General features: G+C 29.6%; 1 protein-coding gene across 6 annotated transcripts in view; it reads right to left on the bottom strand.

Annotated features, from left to right (window-relative positions):
* The window catches only part of LOC119670248 (rho-associated protein kinase 1), a 27,611-nt gene extending 16,234 nt beyond the window's left edge, over positions 1–11,377 (bottom strand). The window contains exons 1-3 of one of the 6 annotated variants that reach the window (XM_038080430.1): positions 11,181–11,377; positions 10,528–10,927; positions 5,759–7,364 (exon numbers count right to left, since the gene is read on the bottom strand). In XM_038080430.1, coding sequence (XP_037936358.1) covers positions 5,759–5,793 — 35 coding nt within the window. In that variant the 5' untranslated portion in view covers positions 5,794–7,364; positions 10,528–10,927; positions 11,181–11,377. Of the gene's footprint in view, positions 1–5,758; positions 7,365–10,527; positions 10,928–10,972; positions 11,123–11,180 lie in introns of those variants that run through there. The other 5 variants (XM_038080432.1, XM_038080434.1, XM_038080431.1 and 2 more) reach the window with 5 other exon arrangements.
* Positions 11,378–11,611: the final 234 nt, after the last annotated feature.

Below are 11,611 nucleotides of genomic sequence, written 5' to 3'. Positions count from 1 at the left end.
GACAGTTCGTTTACGGCAGCTGTTGAAACCAGTTCACCTCAGTAGTGCGTTGCGAAAAAAACAATGGAAAAAAATATTGAACAAAGAGTTTGCATCAAATTTTGTTTTTCGAACGAAATTTCGTGTGCAGAATCGTTGCGAATGCTACAAAAGGCTTATGGGGAATCAGTTTTATCGAAAACTCAAGTTTATGAGTGGTACAAAGCCTTTCAGGACTGTCGTACGACCGTCGAAGACATGCCGCGTTCTGGACGACCTTCGACCTCTACCACCGACGAAAACATTGAAAAGGCAAAGGAAATCGTGTTCAAAAATCCTCATGTGAGTGTTAGAGAGATAGCACGAGAGCTAGGCATCGGTCGTGAGATGGCTCGTTTGATTTTGGTGGACAATTTGTGTATGCGACGTGTCAACGCCCGGCTTGTTCCGATTCACCTCAATTTGTTCAACATTATCAACGATTTTAAGGCCAAACATTCAATAAATACCATCGAACAGCCACCGTATTCACCTGATCTTGCACCGTGTGACTTTTTCCTGTTTCCCAACCTCAAATTACCACTCAGAGGAACGCGTTTTGAATCCATAGAAGACGTAAAACAGAATTCGCAGAGGGAACTCAAAGCCATACCGGAAAGCGCCTATAAAAAATGTTTTGATGATTGGAAGAAACGTTGGCATTTGTGTATCGCTTCTAATGGAGCATATTTTGAAGGAGATAAAATAAATATTGATGAAGATTAAGAATTTTGCGTTTGTACATTGTGACCGGAAACTTTTCGGTCACAATGTATGTCTAGATTTATGTGTATAAATGATATAATGGCGATCATATAAGATCATTTCTAAGTAAACATGTCATTAGTTAATATTTTGAAAATAATAAATAATACTTTTATCTTATAACGTATCATATTTCTTTCAACTTAAAAATATATATGGTATTTGATTGTATTACTAGAACAAACTGATGTTCTTAAGAAAAGATCATGGTAAACCGGAACAAGAGAATCCCCCAAAAAAAAAATTCGAACAGTCAATATAATTACTTAAAGTATTAAAATGAAAAAGTATTCTTCGTCTGTTTTTCAGGTATTCATTCGGCTTTTGATAGAATATGTCTTCAAAGCTTATTTTTTACGATAAAATCATAACTTCTCCTTTTATACTTATTATTCGTTAGATCATACCTTAGATCAATAAAAATATATATGTCAAACAGCGTCAAATTAATGTAGTATCTCATCAATGCAGTATTGAATCAACAGAAGTATTTCATAAAGAAGTGAAGTGAGAGTCGTAATTAGGATATCTGTTCAGAGCACATAAATTTGGCCGACAGTATCTAATTACCCACGCAGATGACACAGTGGTCATTGCAAGAAATTAAACACAGGAGTCTAACAATTTTTGGCAGATTAAATCAAATGAAATTATATATAACTGTCTATGTTACATATAAAACAAGATGATCTATTTGCTAGCCTGTGTGTAAAATATTAAGCACTTAAAGGTAATTATATTATGGACAAATTGTTTTAAGGTATACTCCCTGATAGTAATTTGTATTACTACCCAAATGTACAGCTTTGAGTCTCAAATCACGCAATTTATTTTGATTGCTCAGTTGAAATTCCAAATCATCATTAGACAGTTACCCGTACTTCGCGAGATACAAATCTAACGATTCGAATTGACTACACTATATATGGTTCATTAATGCGCTTTGTTATATGAAATACCAAATCATCATTAGACAAGAGTTTTCTACTTACGAGTTGTTTGTTAAAACTCATCTGGAGAGTTATGCAGTTACCCGTACTTCGGGAGATACAAATCTAACGATTCGAATTGACTACACTATATATGGTTCATTTATCATTTATTAATGAGTATAATTATAGAGTACCGAAATCCAACAATTAAAAAAGACATATCCAAGTTTTGAAAGAAGAATGCTGATCATCAACATACTCATTGAAATCCACAGGTGATGAATCTAATATCACCTCCTAACACATCAGGCTACTACAATATATAAATATGGCCTTTGTACATGTCTAGTATTAGTCTATATGAAGTATTACTTATTATCAATTAAACATAAACTTAAAGGATTCAAAAATAGTAATTTTGTAGAAAAAAATTCACAAATTCTTTAAATATTTGATTAGAATAAAAACTACGAATTGCTTTAAAATTACTTAATTCGCATATGCAATGCAATGTTTCTCAACACAAGCGGATCGAAGGCAACTACTTTAAATTTGCAATTAATGTAAATATTTGAAGAATTTCATCAAATAAAAACCATTTGCATATAATTTTGGTTAAAAAAAAACTATTGCAAAAACTGAATGAATTTAATTATTTAAAATATTTGTTAAAAATAAAAAACTTTTAAGCAAACTACCGTTCTTGCAGGCTGAAATACATATTTGGCGAATACGTTACGTTTACCGCACATTAGTAATTTTTAAATATTTTAGATAATTCAGCATATTTTCAATGCAAACTTTTGCTCATTATTTTTATGTGAAATATTTAAATATTTATTTATTTGCTCATTTCGCACTTCATTTAAAATTAACTAGAAATTAAGATACGAGATACGAGATATGAGATACAAAAATTGAATCACACGCAACTCTACGTCCAATCTTCTGACTCACTACTATTGCCGTCTGCAATTGAATTTTCCAACTGTTGAGCTTAGAACAGAGCCGTTACCGATTACCGAGTCACTGCAGGCTTGGTTATAAAACTGAACCGAAGCTTGTCGCAAATGCATCTCAACAGGTCAGAACTATGGAACGAGTGTTGCCGAAACCATTTTCAAAATATTTTATGCTTTTATGCTTTTTTATAGTTTCATAGATTTTCCTACAAAAACATTAAATTGCAATGGCAATTTTTGCCTGAAATTATTTATTTGATTTGAATGCGAAAATGGCAAATTTATTAAAAGGCAATGTCGGTGACGATCTCGTCGAGAACCGTGTCGCTGCCATCAGCCGTTTTTAGTTAAGTCTCATTTGTTCGATCGCCTGTCAGTTTCGCAGCAATTTTGCGATTTCAGTTCGTTTTTTATGTGTGTTTTGTGTCGGATTTGAAGGTGTTTTTATCTTTTTATTATTGTTGGAATGGATTTTAGTGTTATGAGTTTATTTTCTTGTCTTGAGGTGTCTTGCTAAATTTGTTAAAAATCACTTTTACAAATTTCTTAAAACGTATCTATTATTTTGGTTATAATTAATTTATATGTGCACATTATTTAGAATTTAATTTACTTGTTTTAAAACTTAAAAAAAAAATAATAATGCAAAAGCTGCTAGCTCATTTATCAAATTCATAATGTATTGACACTTAGACGCAGCTGAGATCACACACTTGAGGGACGCCCAAAATTTATGCAGACATATTTATTAATATACTACTTTTATAGATATATCTTATAATTACTCAAGAATATCTATACACTAATATATCATTTCTGATGAATAATATGATTATATGCGGTACGTAGATCTTAGATCAATCATTGAATAAACACGAAGATTATCAGGAATACTCAAATTAGTGAGATGGGTGGGACTCTTCAGAATCCCCCCAGCTATCATAGAGTAAAAGTGTCCAGATACACTAACTCGGAAAAGGCTTAACATAATAATAATATTTAAACTTACAATAATATGTATCATAAATTTAATATTATTATGATATAATATTATTATAAGATTTATAACGATCACGCGCAAAGTAAATTTAATTATTAAATATTAAATTTAATAATTTCATATTTAAACTTATAATATGTATTATAAATTTAATATTATTATGATATAATATTAATATAAGATTTATTACAATCCCATGCAAAGTAACTATTACGTCGTATATAGGCTTAGAGATCGTTTTGGTAGCATCGCTAGTTTACTGATAAACTAATAAACTATGTGGTTTCAATAACAAATCTTACACGTCTGATTCAATGTATGCTTGTACGGAATTGTCGCGGGCTTAATTTTTTAGTAGAAATGCATTAAGAAGTTAATTTCTTATGTTAAAAGAACCTGACAATGACATAATAAATGCTCAAATAATTCCTCCATCGTTGAGGAAACTATCAATGGTCTCGCCATCATTGAGTAAACTATATTCAAACGTATAGCTTAAATTATTACCGACTAAATCTCTTAGTATTTCAATGGGTTCTTTAACAACGCTTTATATTGATACGTGTTTTAATAACCCCGTAGTGTCAAGTATTTATGGCAGGTAACCACGTTAAATGACTCTGAACTTCTGTCCCTAACTGCATCTGTCGTTGGTATTTGTACTGCTTTGTATCAAAAAATTGCGATTAACATAAAAGTGTGAGTCCACCTTTGTATGAAAACGTCAGCTAGTGGTTATTCTTAAAAGCGTCACCTGGTGGTAATAGCTGGAAAGATGCTATATTTTGTATAACATATAAAGGTTGTTTCCTAATTACGTGGCATAAATGCAGATGATTCCCTAGTCCAATATATGGTAAAATCTATTTTTATGAATTAATTTAAGAATTAATAAGTGCAGAGAGAAAAGTTTACTCACGAAAATTCGAATTCAACTAAAATATTTATATTTATCTTTATCTTTCCGGTGAGAATTTCAAGGCTTTAAAACATTTTTTTTCCAAATTTAAGCACTATATGGTGTTCAATTTTATTCATTGCTAAAAAATACACTGACACTTCAAATTTAAATATGTTATGGAGAAGAATAATTTGACAGATCGAAATAAATTTTTGGGTATGTTCTTATGAAAACTAAAATATCCAATTAAAGTTTCAGTTCTATTATTGACAAATATATGGATTATGCTCTGCGAAATTAAAAATCAATTTAGCATGTGAGAAAAGAGCAGGAAAACATGTATGATAGCAGGAAAATTAATTTATAAAAAATGTTTATAAGATGGTTAGGTATTTTCAAACAAAAGAAAATTAACTTTACATAAATTTTAAGATGTATGTCATTTTTCGTGAAAATGAGAGGGAAGAAAATTATTTGGGAGTGAGAGCAGATTGGATTGACGATGGTCAAGATTGAAATTGCACTCAATCAGGATCAAGACGGATAAACCTTGGCACTCCTGAAACATGTAATGGTGATGTACTCTATCTATTTACATAAAGAAGTACTATCACATTTTTAAAATAAATTTTTTAAAAGTATATATTGTTTCGCAATTTAATGGAAATCGTATGACAAATTTTTCAACACTAATAATTTTTAACTATGTTGAGGCTAATAGAGTCAGTGGACTTGATCACTTTTACTCTCTACTAACTGCGAGGTTTTTTCATAACCCCACTCTACGCCTTGACTGGATTATTGTTTATTTTTATTTTAATATTTTTGTTCACACAAATTATTTATTTTAATATTTCAGTGAATTTAATAAAAAATATATGAAATTTTTAGCACTCTAATAATTTAAAATATAAATTATTTTTATATTAAAATTTTGCTAAACGTATATTATTTATTTTATTATTATAGGGTGTTCAATTAAAAATATATGAAATTGTTAACACTTTTTAATTATGTTATTAAAATTTTAATATAATTATTTTTATATTAAAATTTTATTAAAAAATATATTAATTATCTTAATATTATTATATTTAATAAAATTAAGATAATGTATTCGTAATGTATTTATTAAAAAATATATAAAACTTAATAAAAATAATATATATTATTGACTTACCTTAACCTTCGATTTTCATCCAAAATTCCAGACATGATGGCGTTTTTTTTTTTAGTAAACTAAGTTTATTTTCTTATAAACAATGATTATTATTATTAATTATGATTTCGAGATGCGTAATTTTAAATTTATATAATATAATACAATTAATTATTTGTTTGTTTTTTTTTTAATTAATTTATTTTAATTAAACATTTTCTAAATCGAAGTCTTATTGAAACCACTCCGCTTTGACTAAGCGCTGAGGGCGAGTTTGTAGGCAACATTAAAAAGTCGAAAAGGTACTAATTTTAAGCAAAACAAAAACATTTGCAGAAATCCTAATTCGAACAGTACTGCATTGCCTGCATTGGGAGGGGAGCGTAGTGGTGATCTGTTGGATTTATTTAAGGTGAAATGGCATATTAAGCATGTCACAAATTTACGTATCAATAATATTGAACCGAACACATTTGTTTGTGCTTCTGTGCTTTCTGTTACTCTTACTCCCTAAAGCTGCTGCATGACCAATAAGGCGGGCAAGAGAGCATATAACAAACAAAATCAAATTTTCAATTACAAATTTGAATAAATAAAACCAATTGTTTGTATGTTGACAAAAACAACAACAACAACTACCAACGACGCTAACGATGACTGTGATGACTTCAATGGCCAACACGAACTACTAGGAAAATATTGTACTCAAGACTTTCCTTTTAAAATTTGTTTTTTTTTCTATTTTTTATTTATATTTTTTTTTTGAGTTTATATATATGTTCTTTTATTTGTTTTTGTACTTTTTTTAACGCAAGAATAGCCAAAAACCGATTTTTGTGCTTTTAACTTTTGGCAGTTTCAAATCAACACTACACTTATTTGGTAGTATTTTTGTTGTAGTTGTTGTTATTGGCGCTGCTGCTGCTGCTATTGCTGCCTTACTTTTTTTCTTTTTTTTTTTTCTTTGTTTTCAAAGTTTATTTGTTTTTGTTTTTAGTGTTTTGAATTTAGAGTTAAATTGGAGAAGGAAATTTTTTTGAAAATTTGTCAAAAAGTGTCGTGACTATGACTTGTTGTTGTTGTTGTCGTTTTAAGTTGGGGGGTTATTGCTTTCTTGTTGTGCCCATTTTCTTTGTTCATTTAGTTTTTAATAATGTTTTTTTTTGTTTGTATTTCCTTGTGGTTGTTTTTGTTTTTATATTTTTATTTTGACGTTTGGCGTTTGTTTGGAGTTCGCCTGCTTTAAATTGTTGCTGTGGTTGGTCGATTCTTCCGTTGTGCTATGTTGTGTACTTAAGTACTTTTCTGTTTTTTATAGATTTTCTGTTATGTTGTTGTTTTTGTTTGTTATTGTTGTTATTTTAATTTTTAAATAAATAAAAGTATCTTTATGTACTTTTTTTAAAGGCTTTTTCGTACTTTGTGATTGCTGTGTAGCTATTGCCGATGTTGTTTTTGTTTTTGTTGTTGTTGTTACTTTTCATACTTGTTATACCCCAGGTGAGCTTTGCTATCACGCCTGTCTGTCTTTCTTACTATCTGCTTGCCTGCCTGTTTGTATTTCTATGAGTTTTGCAGTGTTTTTTATTTGAATTCTGGTTCCGTTCCGATTATGAATAATTTTGTACTGTTTGTGATTACAAAAAAAAAGTAAAAAAAAAAAATATTTATTTATTAACAATTTATTTATATTATTATTTTTTTTTACACACAAAAGTATTAGTAAAGAAGTCATTGAAGTTATGCAAAATGTATTCTGGTTTGTATGTCATATATTTAAAATTATTCAAAAGGATTAGTTCGGTGTATGAGCTCAGCAAACCATCAAAGGTTTTGCATTACTAAAGAAAAATAAATTCATTAAATAATGTTTAAGTTGGCATTAGTAGGCAGTGGTAAAATTAGCGAAACGATAGAAAATGTAAATTATGTGCTAACACTTCACTGTTCCGCTCCACGCCACTCCACTTCACTCCACTCCACTCCATTCCACTGTTAATTGCTGATTCATACCTTCAAGTCTATTTATTTTTAACATAAAAAAGTCACATTAGCATTTAACAAAATTAATTTCATTCCATTGTGATATATTTTTATACCTGTATAAATTTTAAAAAATTATTTCAGGTTATGGAACTAAGAGAATTAATAATTCTATTCATATCACGCATTTAGGGTATGTCATTGAAACTCTGTTAAATTCGGAAAAATCTTCCTTGGTCAAAGAAACGAAGAAAAAATTGTATTATATGGATGTCTCGATGGACACTATGTGATATTAAATTTTCTTTTTTGATTTTTAATTGGTGTTAGGTTAATTTATTCTTGTATTGAGAAGCTCAAATCTCCCATCTGTTTTTCTCCTAAACATCTGAACCTCTAGCAACAATGGGTTAAAGTTCAAAAATTGAGATTTTAAAGGAAAATTGATTTTTTGGTCAGAGAAACGAAGAACTACACTATACTAAATCCTCTATTTGAAGCACAAATCTGCAATCCGTTTTTCTCCTAAGCATCTGGGTCTCTGGCAATAACCGGTTAAAGTTCAAAAATTGAGATTGTGAAGGAAAATTTATTGTTTGATCAAAGAAACGAAGAAAAAATTGTATTTAATGGACGCTTCGTTTTTGATAAATACACTGCGTCAAACTAAATCCAATATTTGTAGCATCTGGGTCTATGGCAATAAACGGTTAAAATTTAACAAATGATATTTTAAAGAAAAGTCGATTCTGATTAAAAACGAGAATGGGTGTCTCGTTTTTAATAATAACAGACTAAATTCATTGGTTTAAGTTAATTTCGGTTGCTGTGCTCAAATCTGCAAACCGAGACTCTAGCAAGACAAGACAGAAAAATATTATTATTTTTAAAAAGATAAGATATCCACGAGTCTATCAGACTTCTCAGAATAAACAAATTTGAACTTGTGAAATGTAGAGTGCAAACCTGCGCATATTGCCTTCTCAGTTTTGTGACTATCAAGTAAATGGTTAAGTTCACCAACACACGTATTTTTGTTGTTGATTCTAATAAACTGTTTTTATTGCTACAGGACTTTGGATTTAGGCTAAGTTTTCGCTAAAAAATTTATATTTAATACTTCTAAGAATTGATAGGTTCAAGTCCTTTACAGTCAAGACCTTTATAATGAACACATTATATTCTGTATGTAACAGTGACGCATCCATGGGGAATTTGTGGATAACACTTTTCTTCCCTTCTGGAAATACTAATCTACAAACACAATGAAAAAAACACTGTCAAAATAAATATTTTTTTAGGTATTTTTCCCCCTTGACATTTTTTTTTGCAAGTGCTTAAGCCTGGCAAAATGATACGTTTCTTTATGAAAGTTCACGAACTAATATGCTTGAGCAGCATCCAAAATGGAAAAAAATTCCATGTATCAACCGTGTTGGTTTGTTTTGAAACCAAGACTTTCATAGTCGGGCTTTTGATTGTTATCGTTGCGGGATCTTTAAAGACTGTAATATGATTGAAATTACAGAAGACATATATGTACATTTGTTAGGATGTCCATAATGTATAAAAGAGGAAACTCTGTCACCACTAAGAACACCCACGGTGAGAGTGCCTATAATCCACTATGTTTTTGCCCAGCTCATGCACGGCGGCGAATCAACACTTTAGGAGCCCACTTTCTTGAGGATCTTCATCAATTACAAGACCTGCCACTAAATAGCATTTTAAGCTTTGCCAAAGGTTCTAGGCGGTTTTAAACTGTGAGTTATTTTTACATATACATAACACAATGCGCTAATAGACCTAAGTGGCTTCACCAGGAATCGGCGGTATAACCTAACCTAACTTAAGATGACCCAAACTGATTATATTCTTTCCCTCAATCTGGGCTATGCCATCCATATGAAAGCAATTGTTATACCATACTTTACATATTTATCCAAAATATTAAAAGTGATATTCATTTGTATTGAATATCATTGTATGATATTATGATATTACTAAAGTCTTTACTTTACCTGAGTGAAGGTATAATTTTTTAATAATTCTAAATGTTCTGACTATCGATATTTTAATTTTCAGTGGTGGTAGTATCTAAGCACTGAAATAGGTACTCATTAAAAAACTATCATAAAATAAGAATAAATTGATCAAACAAATTATAAGATATAAATAAATAAATCTACTACTTCTTATCTTAATTTATTAGTGACTCTGTCTAAATGTTTCAACTTCTTTACCTTTCCCACTTCTTAGACCTCTCTCTGAAATGATTTCAAGTGATACCCATTAAAAACCGTCCATTTGTTGTGTAATCCCTTCCCGTTCTTATTTTATTGATTAATTATTTGGGTTATAACAACAATACGAAAAGAGATATATTTATAGAACTATGATAATAAATTCTGTTTTTATAATAAAAGCGGGATTGTAATGAACAAAAGGTATGAAAGTACAAGTGGTGTATGAACCGTGAAAAGCACCGAACGGTACTAACTAAAATGAAGATAAAATACAGATGTGTATGAACTATAATTGCCTCCAGAACTAAGTACATTTGATAAGTCCATTACTAATTTAAAAAAATATTTTATATATGATGAATATAAATTTCTTCACTCTGGGTGATTTATCAAAAAGGGCACATTCACATCAAATTTTACTTGCAAATTAAATGATTTATTAATTATAAACGACATCCACAGTTTTACATTTTCTTTAAATGACTTCCTTATTATAATATATATACATTATCTTATTTCACAATTATTGGGAAATATTATTTAAATATTTGCATAAATTACCTGCAAACTTAACCGAAAAGTAAGAAATGCGGAAAAATAAACATTGAACGACGAAAAATCTGAAAACGAAACAAATTTTAAATTGTCCGTTGACGTTGGTGGCACATGATGAGGTCACAAGAAATTCTAACTACGCGCAGTCGCTTTAAAATAATAATCGCGGCCCGAGTTCCGATCGACCACTTGAGGATTGCTTATTGGTTAAGGCAACGTTTGAACATAAATTAGATAACAAAATCGCGTACAACGTTTATCTTTGAATTTATTAATTTGCACCTGGTCCCGAAGGCGTCATCAGCCGCAACGAACGCATAAAGTTTGAATAGGAAATAAATTTTGCAACTTCTGATTTATTTTATTAAATGCACACTGTACACTTGCCACATTTGCAAATATTACACTATAATAAAAAATACCATCAAATACTTTATTACTTAATAATTACCAAATATACAATTTTTTTGTAATTTTCCTTAATTCACTTATATTTTTCACTCTTGTTGCTCATTTCGCTTTTGTAGCGAATAATTTATTAAGATTTGTTTGTAATTTGTTTTGTTAACACGTTTGCATTTGTAGTGAAAATTTTTTACAAATATATTTAAACACAATTTTTTAAAGTAAATTAATATTTATTTCATTTAATTACTAACCAAATAATGCTAAAAAATAAATATTAATGATCTTGCAAAAAAAACACAACACCACCACTTTCGTGTCACTTTTTCGTCTTCTTCAATTTTGTCTTCTGACAAAAAATTTCTTTCATCATTTAATGTCATTAAAAAGGAAAAAATATAGAAACGCGCTGCATACAAACAATAAGCACAAGCAAGACAACGAATCGACTGAATTCTTCAATTGTCAAATGTGTGTTATTCTGAGAGAATAATTGAATAAGCACAGTGGAACTCATTTCAAACAATTGAAATTAATTAAGCAGCCCATACGGTGACTAAAAATTTTATAGGAAATAATATGAAGTTATGAGAAATATTATATTATTTATTACCTGCGACAGAGCACACATGTTATATTAAACTATTAATAATGTACTTTATAATATATAAAATGTTATATTTTT

This window comes from Teleopsis dalmanni, chromosome 1, assembly GCF_002237135.1.
Source record: "Teleopsis dalmanni isolate 2A chromosome 1, ASM223713v2, whole genome shotgun sequence".
Taxonomy (NCBI): Eukaryota; Metazoa; Arthropoda; class Insecta; order Diptera; family Diopsidae; genus Teleopsis; species Teleopsis dalmanni.
The sequence above is the reverse complement of the archived record's forward strand: the minus strand, read 5'-3'. Positions and strand labels throughout refer to the sequence as shown.